Source organism: Lissotriton helveticus, chromosome 11 (genome assembly GCF_964261635.1).
Source record: "Lissotriton helveticus chromosome 11, aLisHel1.1, whole genome shotgun sequence".
Classification (NCBI taxonomy): domain Eukaryota; kingdom Metazoa; phylum Chordata; class Amphibia; order Caudata; family Salamandridae; genus Lissotriton; species Lissotriton helveticus.
The window spans coordinates 1,036,127,810-1,036,144,539 of record NC_136072.1 but is presented as its reverse complement, the minus strand read 5'-3'; the positions used below and the strand labels follow the sequence as shown (position 1 = coordinate 1,036,144,539).

Here is a 16,730-nt window from a genome sequence, read left to right as displayed (position 1 = left end):
CACAGGGGCTTTCACCAATTGATGCACTCTGGAAGGGACACACACAACACTGATAATTTCAATTTACCTTTAAAGTATTCTGCACACTGGAACTCTCGGATTCTGGGGGATACCTATGCTACTTGAATAGAGCACACTGGAACTGGTTTCTTGCCAGATGCCAAGAAAAGGACTTTGGGAGTTAAAAATTAATTTTGGGTATTTGGCGGAAACTGGAGATCAATGGAGGAAACCGGGTTCTTTTAGCCAGCAGAGCCGAGGCTGATGCATACATCTTCTGCTATTGATAAAAGATCGGTCTTGCCATAATACCAAGTGCTTATGCAAAACTGATCACCCTCCAGTTTTATGGCTCACTGGCAAATAAGATTTACATTTTCAAAGTGAAGTGCTACCATTATAGCTGTAACAATGTCCTGTAGTTCTTTGTGGAACTTTGTTTTGTGGTATGGGCATTTTGATTTGACACACAACGCGAACACAAACCGATAGCGCGTAACGTCCATCCCCTAGAATTTCAAAGTAGTGCAACTTGTCCTATATTAAAGAGACAAAAGGTACATTCATAACAATAGCAAAACAAGCATTTTCAATGCAATAGGTCTCGCATTAGGAAAGTTTGAGCTATTGGTATTGTAAATGACAATTTTTTTATTGATGTTTTGTTTCTGAAAATAGCAAAATGAATAGCTTTGTCATTTACAATGCCAATAGTTATAACTTTCGCAAATGTGACAACTATAGCATTTGTAATGCAATATGTGTTGTATTTACGTGACTTACATGTATTGATATTACAAATACCAGTGGCTTTTAATTTTTTTCAATAATTAATACTTAATACAAGTTATTGTAATTTATAATGGCAATAGCTTAAAGTTTTGTAAATAACTTTAGTGAAGATTATGTTCAGTGTATTTTATTGGGACTAAAATCCAAGAACAGAAGTGAAATATTAACATCTTTTTGTTACATTTGTAATAAAGCTTGAAACATTGAGAGAACATATTTGAACCAGGTGTCGTTGAATGGTTGCACAGAGTGATGCTGTGGTGGCGCTGAGTGATGTTGTGATGGCGAACGAGTGATGCTGTGGCATTCAGTGATGCTGTGGTAGCGCATAGTGATGTTGTGGTGCCCCTGAGTGATCCTGTGGTGGCGCGGAGTGATGCTGTATGCTATGCTATGTTTTGTTTTGCTATCCTATGCTTTGAATTGTTATGCTATGCTGTGTTTTGTTATGCTGTGTTTTGTTATGCTATGTTTTGCTATGCTAGGCTTTGCTATGCTAGGCTTCGTTTTGTTATGCTATGCTTGTTTTGTTATGCTTGTTTTGTTGTGTTTTATTATGCTATGTTTTGTTATGCTATGCAATGTTTTGCTATGCTATGCAATGTTTTGCTATACTATGCAATGTTTTGCTATACTATGCAATGTTTTTTGCTATGCTATGTTTTGTTGTGTTTTGTTAAGCTATGCTATGTTTTGTTGTGTTTTGCTATGTTTTGTTATGCTATGTGTTGTGTTATGCTATGTTTTGTTATGTTATGCTATGTTTTGTTATGCTATGCTATGTTTTGTTTTGCTATGCTATGTTTTGTTTTGCTATCCTATGCTTTGTTTTGTTATGCTATGCTGTTTAGTTTTGCTATCCTATGCTTTATTTTGTTATGCTACGCTGTTTTGTTGTGTTTTGTTATGCTATGTTTTGTTATGCTATGCTATGCTATGTTTTGCTATGCTATGCTATGTTTTGCTATGCTTTGCAATGCTATGTTTTGTTATGTATGCTATGTTTTGTTGTGTTTTGCTATGTTTTGTTATGCTATGTTGTGTTATGGTATGCTTTGTTTTATGTTATGTTATGCTATGTTTTGTTGTGTTTTGTTATGCTATGCTATGTTTTGTTATACTGTGCTATGTTTTGTTTTGCTATGCTTCATTATGTTATGCTATGCTTTGTTATGCTGTTTTGTTTTGCTATGCTATGTTTTGTTTTCTTATGCTATGTTTTGTTTTCTTATGCTATGTTTTGCTTTGCTATCCTATGCTTTTTTTGTTATGCTATGCTATGTTTTGTTATGCTATGCTGGTGAGGGTGTGCGAGTGTGTGTGAGGATGAGTGAGGGTGAGTGAGGATGAGTGAGGGTGAGTGAGGATGAGGGGGTGTGTGGGTGGAGGGTGAGTGTGGGTGGAGGGTGAGGGTGTGTGAGGGAGAGGGTGTGAGTGCGGGTGTGTGAGGGTGTGAGGGTGTGGGTGTGTGAGGGTGTGAGGAGGAGCGAGGTTGAGGGTGTGAGGGGTGTGAGGGGGTGTGAGGGTGAGGGTGTGTGAGGGTGAGGGTGTGTGAGGGGGTGAGGGTGTGTGAGGGGGTGAGGGGGTGTGAGGGTGAGGGGGTGTGAGGGTGAGGGGGTGTGAGGGTGAGGGGGTGTGAGGGTGAGGGGGTGTGAGGGTGAGGGGGTGTGAGGGTGAGGGGGTGTGAGGGTGAGGGGGTGTGAGGGTGAGGGGGTGTGAGGGTGAGGGGGTGTGAGGGTGAGGGAGTGTGAGGGTGAGGGTGAGGGAGTGTGAGGGTGAGGGTGAGGGTGGGTGAGGGTGAGGGTGTGTGAGGGTGTGTGAGGGTGAGGGTGTGTGGGGGGGTGTGAGGGTGAGGGGGTGTGAGGGTGAGGGGGTGTGAGGGTGAGGGGGTGTGAGGGTGAGGGGGTGTGAGGGTGAGTGAGGGTGAGGGTGAGGGGGGGTGAGGGGGTGTGAGGGTGAGGGGGTGTGAGGGTGAGGGGGTGTGAGGGTGAGGGGGTGTGAGGGTGAGGGGGTGTGAGGGTGAGGGGGTGTGAGGGTGAGTGAGGGTGTGTGTGAGGGTGAGGGTGTGTGTGAGGGTGAGGGTGTGTGTGAGGGTGAGGGTGTGTGTGAGGGTGAGTGGGGGTGAGGGTGTGTGAGTGTGAGGGTGAGGGTGGGTGAGGGGGTGTGAGGGTGAGGGAGGGTGTGAGGGTGAGTGAGGGTGAAAGGGTTAGTGAGGGTGAGTGAGGGTGAGAGGGGGTGAGAGGGGGTGAGGGTGAGGGTGTGTGTGAGGGTGAGGGTGTGTGTGAGGGTGAGGGTGAGGGTGTGTGTGTGAGGGTGAGGGTGTGTGTGTGAGGGTGAGGGTGTGTGTGAGGGTGTGTGAGGGTGTGTGAGGGTGAGGGTGTGTGAGGGTGAGGGTGTGTGAGGGTGAGGGTGTGTGAGGGTGAGGGGTGTGAGGGTGAGGGGGTGTGAGGGTGAGGGGGTGTGAGGGTGAGGGGGTGTGAGGGTGAGGGGGTGTGAGGGTGAGTAAGAGGGGGTGTGAGGGTGAGTGAGAGGGGGTGTGAGGGTGAGTAAGAGGGTGTGTGAGGGTGAGAGGGTGTGTGAGGGGGAGAGGGTGTGTGAGGGTGAAAGGGTGGGTGAGGGTGGGTGAATGAGGGTGTGTGTGAGGGTGAGGGGGGTGAGGGGGTGCGAGGGTGAGGGGGGTGAGGGGGTGCGAGGGTGAGGGGGGTGAGGGGGTGAGGGGGATGTGAGGGTGAGGGGATGTGAGGGTGAGGGGATGTGAGGGCGAGGGGATGTGAGGGGATGTGAGGGCGAGGGGATGTGAGGGCGAGGGGATGTGAGGGCGAGGGGATGTGAGGGCGAGGGGATGTGAGGGCGAGGGGATGTGAGGGCGAGGGGATGTGAGGGCGAGGGGATGTGAGGGCGAGGGGATGTGAGGGCGAGGGGATGTGAGGGCGAGGGGATGTGAGGGCGAGGGGATGTGAGGGCGAGGGGATGTGAGGGCGAGGGGATGTGAGGGCGAGGGGATGTGAGGGCGAGGGGATGTGAGGGCGAGGGGATGTGAGGGCGAGGGGATGTGAGGGCGAGGGGATGTGAGGGCGAGGGGATGTGAGGGCGAGGGGATGTGAGGGCGAGGGGATGTGAGGGCGAGGGGATGTGAGGGCGAGGGGATGTGAGGGCGAGGGGATGTGAGGGTGAGGGGATGTGAGGGTGAGGGGATGTGAGGGTGAGGGGATGTGAGGGTGAGGGGATGTGAGGGTGAGGGGATGTGAGGGTGAGGGGATGTGAGGGTGAGGGTGAGGAAGTGTGAGGGTGAGGTGAGAGGGTGTGTGAGGGTGAGAGGGTGTGAGAGGGTGCGAGAGGGTGAGAAGGTGCGAGAGGGTGAGAAGGTGCGAGAGGGTGAGAAGGTGCGAGAGGGTGAGAAGGTGCGAGAGGGTGAGAAGGTGCGAGAGGGTGAGAAGGTGCGAGAGGGTGAGAAGGTGCGAGAGGGTAAGAAGGTGCGAGAGGGTAAGAAGGTGCGAGAGGGTAAGAAGGTGCGAGAGGGTAAGAAGGTGTGAGAGGGTAAGAAGGTGTGAGAGGGTAAGAAGGTGTGAGAGGGTGTGTGAGGGTGTGTGAGGATTGAGGATGAGGGGGTGTGAGAGTGAGGGGGTGTGAGGGTGTGAGGGTGAGGAGGTGTGTAAGGGTGAGGGGGTGAGTGGGTGTGAGGGTGAGTGAGGGTGAGAGAGTGAGGGTGAGAGGGTGAGTGAGAGGGTTGGGAGGGTGTGAGGGTGAGTGAGGGTGTGTGAGGGTGAGTGAGGGTGAGTGAGGGTGTGTGAGGGTCCGAAGTAAATGGTGGCAGGGCAGACATCATAAGACAGAGAGAAGAGACTGTATGGTGACTGCGTCAGTTTCAGAATCAGGAGGGGCACAGTCAGCACAGTCTGTGAGGGATCAATGTGTCTAGAGGCAAAGCATAGCGGATGTAGCATTGCAGCTAGCAAGTGGAGAGTTTTCAAGCTGTGTCCCTAGAGAGATGGCAACTCAGCAACAGCATTTGAGGAGCAAGGCTACTGTAAACAAGCACGGTAGGCTTTCACTTTCGTCCAGAAAAAAAAACGAGAAAGTTGCAGAGAACGCCGAACAAAACACGCGTCCCCGCGAAATTGATGCAAAAAAAAAAACCAAGCTCTCGGCATTGCTGTGGCGGGGGGGGCTGGAGCGCATTCCTTTGAAATCTGATGGGGGAGCGGCTTGGGAGCTCAGACAAATGGTGGTGTGCGAGCAGCTTCCTTTGAAGTCTGATGCCGAGGCCGATGGTGTTTGATGTGCACGCACCTGCCTCACACGCCTGCCTCACATGAACTGTACGCGATAAACTTTTCGGACTGCTTACTATAATCTCGCCTATTCAATCCCTAAGAGGATAGTATAGTCGAGACCAAAAAACGGAGGGAGGAGGCCTAGACCAGGATTTAAATGGGCTAAATAATTCAGGTGCTAAGCACTGGAAGGACAGCTCTGCCAAGCATGGCGCGTATGGAGTTAAACAAATGCAAATGAGTGATTGTCCTCGCTTTACTGCATTGACACCTTGTTCCCAGTCTATTTCATGGTCCTTTGGAGTCCACAGCACATTCACTGTGAAGTGTCGAGCCAGCGTGGGCGGTGCCGTGCTGCACAGGCACTAGAGAGATGTTGTTTATTCACATCCTCATTCTTATACATTGTATGTATATATATATATACTCAGCAAAAGTAGACATTAGTGCCCATAGTGGGAAGGGAAAATAGGCGAAAAAAGGGGGAAGTGCTTTGTGAGGGTCAAGGTAGTGATTAGACAGAAGTAATGGTCACATGTGGTCACACAAAAATTCAAATGGTTGACATCACATGGGCATAGTCATTGTAGTCCTATACATTGTTTTATATTAACATGATCATATCCCATGTAGTTCTGCACAGTAATAATACTTTGTTGAGGATGGGTAGGCGCTGTAAACGATAGTCGACGTTTCGACCCCTAAGTGGTGTATGTTCAGTCGCACCTTACAGTGGGGTCTTCTTCAGGACTGGGATGTGATGTGGGGGAGCGGGGGTGGGGGCAACTAAATTCAAAGAAAAAAGGAGAATTGAATTGAATGAAAAAATCACCTAATTCCAAATACAAAACAAATGGATATATAATTACCAAAAAGCCGCCAGTTGCGTGGGGCAGCGTTGATGGGGGGGTCCCGCAGGCTCCTATGTAGACGAGAGCGTGCTATAACCTATGAAATAGGGATTGGATGTAAGTGGGTATTCCATGATATTATTCCCACTTAAGTCTGCCTTGAACAACAAATGCAATTGGCAGTCAACAATTAACATCTATTTGTCATTACCCAGCCGGGTTAAAAAATGTATACAACATCAATACATTAAAAACATATCATACAGAGGATACATTCTACAGTGTCTATATAAGCGCACAGGCGCTCGATCCAGTAGAAGTGCACACGAGTGCTTAGTTCAGAAGTCTAACCACATGTCTCGAAAATGTTGACTTTGCAAATACTGAATATTGAATGAAAAACGTAACCCGGCCCGAGCATTAACGTTAACACGAGTGAGATCCTCTTTTAACCAAGGCCAACCTACAAAGAGACCTTAACAAAATCACTTGAGAAGAGATTAACAAGATAAACACGATAGTTTGTCCTTCATACCTCTTATTCAGCGTGGTATAGTATCCCACGATTATTTTGAAAGCGTCACCTGAATCCATCAATTATGGCCCAAACACAGTCGATTCTCTTCATACAAGAAAACCGCCCGTGCATAAATCTATAAAAACAACAACGGACAACGGCCTATGTAAATAGCCAGTGTATCGAGATCTAAACTAGAAAAACCTAAAGAGGTAGTCCGCTTACCGCGGGTGCAGCCTTCCAGGTCTGTCGGACGAGTCAGCAGAAATGCCGGCGCAGACAACGCTCTCCTGTAAATAAGAGCCGCGGGTGTGCCTGCAGCAGCTAAAGGCTGGTAAATTACGGTGACAGAGCAACGGAAAAGAGACTCCGGTGTCGGTGTGCCCTATCTGTCTATGTATTTGGTATAAACTCCCAAGAATCAAGTTAAAATGAGCGGTCTCCCTAAGTTGTATAACATTGTCTGTTCAGTCGGAATAAGGGTGCAGTAATAATAGCATGACTGGATCTATACGCAATGCGTATGGTGGCGACAGCATGTCGAGGAGTCTGAATGGTTATACATTGCCACATCTTAAAATTACCAGTCAACAAATTGGGCAAGAAAGGGGGGCTTTGGTCAACCCTGATCTGTGAAACTGCCTGTGTACAGTCGAAAAAGGGCTTGCAGCAATAGTACCTCAGCATGCCTGGATGCATGTGGAATTGGGATACAAAAGTAATCAGTGTAGAAGGTTACATCATCTGTCACTCAGGCTATCGTGGGGTAAAAATGTTTATGCGTCTTTACATAATTGTGACTACATATTAAGAACAAGTGACGTCAGGCGGGCGCACACACTTCCGCGCAGGCGCAGTGTGTTCTTGGCCGCGTCTCCGGCTCCGCTTGCTGATGGCGTACATGCCCGGCACTGGAGTCCCTGGCCGTCCCTTGCCGCGTCGCCCCCGCCCGCCGTAGCAGCACTGGAGCCCCTGGCCGCAACGCACCCCCCCCCCCCCCCCCCCGCCCATCCATTGGGAGCCGGGCAGAAGGAGCCCACAAGAAAACAGGGCAAGAAAAGAGCCTGGTGAGGTAAGGGGGGGTGGGGGGGGGGAAAGCATGTGTGTGTGCAGTGTGTGTGTGCGCGCGTGTGTGTGTGCGACGGCGGGGGTGGGTTCTCTGTATGTATGGGTGCGTGCATGGGTACTCGTGTGTGTGTCTCTGGGTATGCGCATGCGTGTTGAAGCTTCCGAGGCACAAGAGGGGCACGGCGCCATGCGCGCCCACGAGGTCAAATCTGCGCTTGTGCCCCTCTCGTGTCCACATTCCCAAATACGGCTGACAATAGGTCAGAAGCAGACAACAGCAATCAATGCTTCGCATTGAATGCAGGTCTGCTCGACCTAATCAGAAGCAGACAACAGCAATCAATGCTTCGCATTGAATGCAGGTCTGCTCGACCTAAAAAAAAAAAAATGTAAATGTAAATGTCGGAATTTGTAAAGCGCACAGCTACCTCCACCGGAGGTGTCCCGGCGCTGTCCGTATACCGCTTAGGAACCCTTCCTGGCTTTCCTGGGAAATGTCCACTCCTGGGCACCCCCCAGGTGCAGCCAGGCATCCCAGCGCTTTTGGGGCCGTTGTGCAGACTAAGCAAGCTATTGCCCAGAGTTGCAGCGTGGGACCCATGATCAGAACAGGCACGGAGGCGAGAATATCCAGTCAGGGGAATTAATGAGCCGGAGACCCGCCGGGGCGGGAATCGAACCGTGGTCCCTGGCCAGAGCTCTGCATCAAGGTCTGCCTGCTCTAACCATTGAGCCACACTTCTCCACAAAAAACGAGGGGAATACTTGGGCGAGGGGTGTGGGGAGGAGGGGGGAATTAGGTCCCTACTGTGGCGATCTAAGTGTAACAAGCAGGTTAAAACCCCATGAATATGGTGGGAGTCATATCTTCATCATTCCAATGCAAGTGAATGAGTGTCATTCAGTTCCCCTGCAAATGGCAAGGTGATTTAAGTGCAGTCCTGCCAAGCGTCACGCAACAGCCGTGACACTCACGCATTTCAGTGCGGTGATCCGCATCCCCGCACTGAATGAATTTGTCACGCATTTTGGCCACCGACGTCACCTGTGCCAGCGCACCGCCAGCAGCTGTGGGCCCGGGCTCTACAGTTCTGAGAGTTTATTATGCTGCTGCTTTGCCCGACTCTGTGTGCGCAGCCTAAACAGAAACCAGACAGACACTGCAGCAGCTGAGCTCTCTGAGCTTGTGAGCGGCGCCGCCGCGCTACAATGTATCTCTCTTCCGTTGCCCTGGAATCTAGACAGCGATCATTTCAGTCAGGGGCCGGCCCGGCGCCCGGCCTGCCCGCTGAGCTCAGAGTCGATACAGAGCTGTCAATCGGTGGCGCAACAGGGCGCCAGGATCCGGATGTGCCGCCCTGGGATGGGCCGTCACGTCCGGAGGAAAGCAGCCTGCAGGAAGTTCAGAAGCGGCGGGTGAGAGAGTCAGTGCAGTCAGGTTGCGGCGCGCATGAGTCCTGAGTGACTCTCAAGCATGGCCAGCCGCCGGCGCGGCCCCCTGTGCAGCAGCCCCCCCGCTAAAACACAGCTGCAGGGTCTGCAGCGCACCTTGACCACCACTGTGACACTGTGGCAGGCAGCTCAGCTGAGCCCGAGCCGGCCGCCGACAGGAGAGAAAACTGCGAGGGCCCGGCGGCGGTGCCCCCCGCGGCGGCAGCACAGCCCAGCCGGAGCCCAGCCCCACAGTCTAGTGAGTAGTGGACCGTGACCGACAAATCGATTCGTGGCTGGGTGGCCGTGGGCAGCAGCAGCTCAGACCAACTAAGTAAGTGTCAGCCGGGTGTTCAAAATGGTTTTATTTTATTTAATGTTATGCATTTAGTGCGGACCTTTACCCCGGGGCGCCGTCAGCGCTTCACAAGAATAGGAACAGTACTGAGTGACTCTGACATGAGGAGAACGTAACATTACAATACTACAACATATTACACAAAAGCAAAACGTACGTTAATTTATTACATGAGGCAAAATAAAGTGACAGAATCGTCAGCAAACAAAAGCAAACCGTGAAACGCGGTGCTTTACAAGAGGAAAAAGTGGCATGCGTACAACAAGTATAATAAAAACGTGTAAAGTTAGTAGAGCCTATGAACTGTTCTAAATGGCAGACAGCAAGCACTCAAACACAAAGAAGAAACGCGGCAATGTGTGCAATCTGAAGCAAAATGTACGAGGTAGCAAAGTGTGTTACAAGGGAAAAGTGACGTCACGATGACGTGTGCATGTTACAAAAGAGTACACAGGTAGAAGGGATAGATAATACTGCAATAAATAGCAGACACATTCAACAGCACAAGAACAAACGTTACATAGGCAATGGTGGCACTCGTGCAAGTGTCTAAAGCAAACAAAATGTAGGAGGTAACAACAAAGTATAATGTTACAAGAGAAAAGTGACACTGAGCAAGAGCTCTGAGCAGCTGGTAACTTCTTTGTAGCCGCTTGCCTCCCCCGTGACATGCGTTTATAAAAAAAAAAGGCAGAAAGAGGCTGCGAATGAGGCAACGGTAGTTTTCAAAGAAATTGTGTACCGGTAGGCCAGCCAGCCTGAAGGTGAGGCACTGTCACACAGCAGCACCTACGGTATGTGAAGTGTTTGCACAGTTATGGGTGTGGGATTGTCCTCCCAGGAGCATGCCACGCGCATGCCTCCTGAGAAGCAGATGGAGATTACGGCTTTTTACTCGATATTTTTTATTTATGCAAAAAAAACTATACTTTCGAAAACCGTTCCCAAATTCTCCTGTGGATTTTGATATTCGCATTACGTAGGTGTTCAGAAAGTCTCTGCTGCTCTGGCTCTTCATCCTGTCTGAGTGTGAGGTTTATCTGCAAAATGATATAATCTGCATGTATTTCGTCAGTTTAATGGGCTGCTCTGTGAGTCTTCCTTCAGAGGTATTGGGCACCAGTATGAAAACGAAACAGAGTGTTTATGTCTTCAGCTAGAACCATTACCACGACGGGTGGTGGGTGTTTTGCCAGGCAGGGCGCACAGTTTGTCTCTGTCTGCTCTCATCATGTGTGTGTGTGGGGGGCGGGGTGCGTTAACGACTCACAGGTATTTTTTTGCCGGCAACAGGGTCTCTGAAAGAAATCGTGAGGGTGTTATGCAATTAATAGCCCGGGTCGGGCCGCATGATCCTCCGACACAGAGGCCCGCAGCGCAACAAGATGGCCAGGCAGGTTACATGAAGGGCATCGAAGCCTCTCTTTAGAGCCCATAAAGAGTGAACCATTTTACGTGGGAAAGAGGATATACAATATAGGTATGCAGATGGGGCATGGAGATCCTGTGAGCAAGAATAAGCACACACCATGGTCCTCAGCATTCCTCTATCAGTGGCGCCTCGTGCCCCAGGCGGGATTACCCTTGAACTGTCAAGTTTTTTTTATGCATGCATTGCAGCATGCTTTTCGAAAGAATCGGCTTTCTGTGGTCCGGTAATCTTGGAATCATCTCTCAGAAACTGGGAAAGAGCTCAGTGTTTGAGCAATTTCCACCGACTCGGAGAAGAGTCTGCAACTCAAGCTGCCTACTGTCACTTTAAATGTAGAGCACAAAGCAAACATATAAAGGATTACTTGTCGCCCCTGAACCATTACTGCTCACCACTCCCTGGCAACCTCAATGTCCAGAAGTATTTCGTTTATCCTAGCATGCGTGTACTAGGTTAGAATGCACAGTGGAACCTATGGGGCACATAAAGACGAGGACCCTCAGGCAAGAGATGGAACTCGCGTTGAATGACTCACATTTGGAGGCCCACTGACACTACTTATCACTGTACTCGAAAGGTGCATGGCGCTCTCCAGCTTCCAAGGAACAGTATAGTAATTCGCAGCAGAGCACATCAGTTTTCCATTCCAAAACTGAGATCTTCTCTCTAATTCAACTGAGCTGGCCAGCGCACGAATGGCTATATTTACTTGCTGCTATAGCCATGTCAAGTGCCTCACATTTGCATTTCCACTTCCATTTCTACTTTGGCCATCCCTCTCTCTCCGCCAATATCACCTATACCCCTTCTTATTTTTACTCTCTCCCTCTCTCCTCCTTTTGTCTACCTCCTCCCCTCTTACCCCTCTCCCTACTTCCATTGTCTCCCTCCTTGTCTCGCTCTCCTCTCCCTCCTTCAATTTGTCCTCCTCTTCCTTCTCATCCCTTTACCTCCACCTTTTAGAAATGTATACATACATAGTCTGCAGTGAATGTCATGTGAGGTCTTTATGAACAGCCTATATTCTACAGCATGTTGAAAACCGGACATGTTCAAAACAGCATGATATGCACTGCCACTGTCCCTGTGACTTTAGTGCTAAAAGAATGATAATAGCTGTGACCAAGTGTGTGTTTCTGTGCCATCCATTTGTAGTTTATTTCTCGAAACAGATTTCTGACAGCCATAAACTATCATCTATGTTGAATGGGAGATTATTGCACCGGCATCAGCCTGTGAAGATAATGCAGAATGGTGCTAGGCAGTCTGTCTGTGCATGTGTCAGCTGAGACAGTGTGACACTTAGGCAACTGAGATGGCTCAGTGGTTAACTTGTTCATGTTGGTGCCTCACACATCCATCCTTCCGGTTGTGCCAGGTCCCATGTGGACAGAGACCATTTCTGGTGCTTTGCAGCACTTTTAAGCTGTTCATGGAGTATCTTGTTGCTCAAATGGGTGTAATTTCTGATATTTACATGTTTCCCACATCTTCATTGCTTGATTTTGTTTGCGAGAAAGTGTCACTCCTAGTCGTTGAAATGTCACTCATAATTACACAGATATTTTGAAAATGTCACACATAGCAATCTGAAACCTTGGCAGCTATGTAAGTGCTAGCTGTCGACATTTGTCATGCACTCTACTTCCTGTAGGGTAGTTTTGCTTTTTAACCTTGGATAATATTCGCATTGATTAGTCCCAGTGCATGGAAACAGTACAACTAGAATGATTAATATGGGGTAACACCAATGGTTCACAATGTATGAGGCAAGAATGGACTTCCGAATGAAGATTACTCCTACACTGTAGTTGTACCCCTCCGCTGTATTCTTGGTTGGTGGTTCACATATTGTTTTGATCATTAGAGCCTCCCCAAAGAATGTCATAATTACAAATGTAAAATTGAATGCTGATGTTCCTTGCATTGTTTGGCATGAGTTATGTTGTACGTCTAAAACCAGTTAAGGATTAAAAAACACAATTATGTGGCAAGTCACTTTGTCACAAGAGCTATCCAAACAGTGCTTTTGTATTACTGCATGAGCTTCGTCTCTACCCATTTTATTGTGTTTAAGTTAAATCCTACTGGTTGCTTTACAACAAAAGGTACGCACAGTTTTCATTCACAGTACAGGACACTTATTTTTGAAGCCACCCATAGTATCCACTTTCTGACACAAACAATGTAATCATAGGCATTCTAAACAGCAAGTACTTATGACCGAAGGATTGGAATAGAAAAACAGAACAGGCAAACTGTTCTTCGCTGAGCTTTGTAATAGGTAAAGAGGAACAAGAGGAAATAACTTTTTTTCCATAAACTATCTATTTCACCTCAGCAACGACGGTGAAAATGTAAGAACTGGCAACAAATGCCGACACTATTGCATGCCACAAGTACCATGAAAAGTGCTCGGGCAATAATCCCCGTTAAACCCGTTTCGGAAACTCACAAAAGCAAAAGGGTTGCCTACGTTGGCAAAACAAATGTGCACGTATTTAATAAACATTTGAACAAAAATATAGGAGTTAAATACACATTTTATTATTTGGGATCAGACAGACTTTTTAGACTTGCTTCTGTAAATGTTCTTTTAGGAAACCCACAGGTAACATCTGGAATCACCTAGAGCCAACACAATATCACAAGCAAAGACCCAGCCCATAAAACAAGTAAGCCTGGAATGGAAAAATGGCACATAAATCAAAAATACACATTTGCTAGCCCGATTAGTGAGACTGTGTCTGTGCCACACCTGGGTGGAAGGAATGGGCAAGGTTAAAATCTTCCGAATGAGGGAATTCAGCCTGTATTCAAGGAATACACCCAAGTATGCAAAATCATTTTGCAAAAATTATACTTCAGTTTATCCCAATTTTCCTTAACAATGCCTTGGGCACACCACGACCCTTCTCTGCATCACAGCAATCTCAACCTGCACAAACATGTACATATTTCAACGCCCACATCTAATTAGATGGGGTCTGTGTCACCCTATGTCATGAGGGGATATACTATGCTTAATTAGAGTACTTTTGTGACGAGAGACATGAAGTTGCCCATCGAAACCCCCAGAGGTGTCAGGAATATTTCAAAAACATAGTGTTGGTTGGTCAGCTACTGCTGCCGGTTTAGTGTTGGAGTGCTTGTTCAAATTATACACCTTCAAAATCATTGAGTCGCAATATAAATTGCCTTTTCCTAATGGGTTTGCTAATACAGATCTAAAAAGGGCAGCTGTTCGAGTGTATCATGGCTGAGGGTTAGTTTTTCGGGGGGCACCTGGGGGTAACATGCTACTTGGGCCCCTCCATAAAGATAACATAAATACAAGGAATAGCGTTGTACCCCTTCCACTCCCCCCCCCCCCCCCCATCAAATATTCAGAGTGCAGAACGCACACACATTCACAACCCTGCCAGGCCTGTGTTTCGGTTCTTTTGAAATGGAGTGAAAATGTAACACACTAATAAAATGGCATGGTTTAGATTTAAAAAAATACATTAAAAATGTTTTTTTTTAAATTGCAAGTTTTTGCCTACTGTAGACTAAGAAAGCAATAAAAATAAACATGTAAGATTAAATATCCGGCACACAACACAGTCAATTTATAGGTGCATGAGCAGAGATTTTAATACTGTTTGCTGGAGAACAGGTGTGCCAGGCTACTACAAAGAGGAAGCCAGGCAACGGCTTGAGACAGTCATAGGCATCCGTATGTTGTGTTGCTTTTTTGGTGTTGCTTTAAGTACAAAGGCAGTGCTGTCATTTGCAGGGTACTGCTATGTCTTCCTCATACGTTCACCCTTGGGCACCCTTGCCAAGCTAGTTTATCTTTCTCCTTGGTACCATGAAGTGAAAAAGTCAAATAATAACTGTAAACTCATTCCTCCATTAGCCGTCCCATTAAAGGAAACACACCCTAGTTTTTCTCTTTTGTACTCAATACTATTCAGGTTTCTGCTGGTTTTCAAACCACACTTTTCTGAGCTCCACAATTTCTTTGCCAAACCAATCATGCAGTTTAGAAAAAGACAATGTCCTGGGGGGAGCGGGTCCATTATGCTTGATTTCTCCCCTCCCAAAGCTGCAACCACTCTTTTTCCACCTTCTTGGAGGCAAAGGTGGGGGGTTTGTACTCTCCCCTGAGGTATTAGCAGGTGGCACGTCTGCCTCCCATGAAGCTGTAAGTACTTGTTCGCTGGGAGACGCGCAACTTTCGTTCATATTGTTCCAAACTGCACAGCCATTTTCTTTTATTGGGGTGTGAGCTTTGACCATGTACTCCTGAGGTTCCTGATCAGTGTCTCTCGGTAGGATCTCAGAATTCACAACCGCCTTTTTTCTGTGGCAGGCAATTTTCTGCTGGGCAACTAAGCCCGTAGTAATGGTTTGCTGCAACTCCTCCAGCTGTTTCTGTAGCTCTTTCACGACAAGCCTCATGTAGTCAAAGTTAGCCCGGGAGATTGCCTTAACCCAGGCCTCCATGACAGCCTGGTTGTTAGCTGCCAGAACGTAGGGCCGCGATTGCAATCCTGCAAACTGGATTGCAAAGGCGTACTCTTCAGTAGACTCACACAGCTCAACGGTGCAGCCCTCCAAGACTATGGCACCCGCAGGCTCTTTGCTTTCCTTGTCATCAAAGTAAAATAACATATTGCCCTTCAAGACGAACCAGCGCTTGTGGTAGGCAGAGTTTCTTTCACTTTTCTTGTAGAGGAAGCCAGCGTTATCCGCAGGAGAGCTGCTCATGGCGTAGTACATCACACACCGCTCATTCAGCTTCATGTCAGAAAGGTTCCACAGCCCCTTCAATCAAACAGAAGACAGAACAGGTTTAAAACATGGATTGTTTAAACAAAGCTTCATGCAGGTTCAATTCTTAGTTCAACCAAGTCCTGAATTTCCATTTTGGCACTAGTGGCCCATGTCTAGGGGCCCCAGCATGAATGAGTACCTGATCCCTCAAAGGTGTGTGGCCTAATAGGATATTACACAGGATGATGGGAATAAAGCCCAAAAGCAAGAAGGATTCCCTTGGCATCCTTGGTGAGCTGGAGGGCTGAGGACCACTCGTCCTGTCAATCATATGATGCATGTTACTCTTAAGTCATTCAAATCAAAGGTCCTGGGAGAACCGTATTGCACTGTGTAGTTTCATGATCGACTCCGCAAATTCATGATGGGCTGCGTGGGACTTTGTCTTTCTTTGCCCACGAAGGAATCTAGGAGGGGGACCCAGAAATTTGTCCTTAACTAAATCGTTTAATTCTTGTATAACATGAAAATATGCTAATGAAATCCCGATATGCACATCATAGTTTCAATTTCAAATGTCTTTTTTATTGACATTAAAACAATGGCATTTGCTTTTTTTTTTACATAAAACACATGGTATGGAGAGGGACTTATCCTTCCAACATCAGTGCAGGCAGTTACACATGAAAAGCAAGTATATCAACGTCCTGTTTCAAATATCTGTTGCAATGGGGTGAAGATGCATAGGGAATATAACAAATTTGTATCTGCATTTATAGGAAGTAAATTATATTTAGGTTTTGAAAAATGGCAGTTTGGGATTTCTAACATAAAATCTCTTGACTTTTAGATAGATCCTATTGTTGTGGCTGAAGCTTGATAATAAGTCAAATGTATTTCCAAAGTTGTATATGAGAGCAAAATGTGGGGTTATGTTAAGCAGGCTTAGTTACAGACATTGGAAAATTATTTCCAGAGATGTCTCGTGTGTCCCACAAAGCCCCCCACGTTTTCGGTACATGAAGAACTGGGTGTGGCTTATATGACTGATATTATGGCAGTTCGCCCTCTTTCTCTGTGGTTGGGCATATCGTTAAGACCTGGGATCAAACTAAGAAAGGAGATTCTAAAAGACTGTTTATCACTGAACTATTCACATCATAGTCCAAGGTTCAAGTGTGTCAGGGACTCCTTTCAGAGTAGGGGAGACCTATTTTGTACTCCAAATGGGATATGTAAATTTGAG

At 47.4% G+C, this 16,730-nt stretch overlaps 1 protein-coding gene across 3 annotated transcripts in view; it reads right to left on the bottom strand.

Moving 5' to 3' along the window:
- Window positions 1-13,248: 13,248 nt before the first annotated feature.
- Window positions 13,249-16,730, bottom strand: part of PHETA1 (PH domain containing endocytic trafficking adaptor 1) — a 46,633-nt gene continuing 43,151 nt past the window's right edge. For all 3 annotated transcript variants that reach the window (XM_078667467.1, XM_078667469.1, XM_078667468.1), the window contains exon 2: window positions 13,249-15,535. In XM_078667467.1, the coding sequence (XP_078523593.1) occupies window positions 14,675-15,535 (861 nt within the window). In that variant the 3' untranslated portion in view covers window positions 13,249-14,674. The remainder of the gene's footprint in view (window positions 15,536-16,730) is intronic.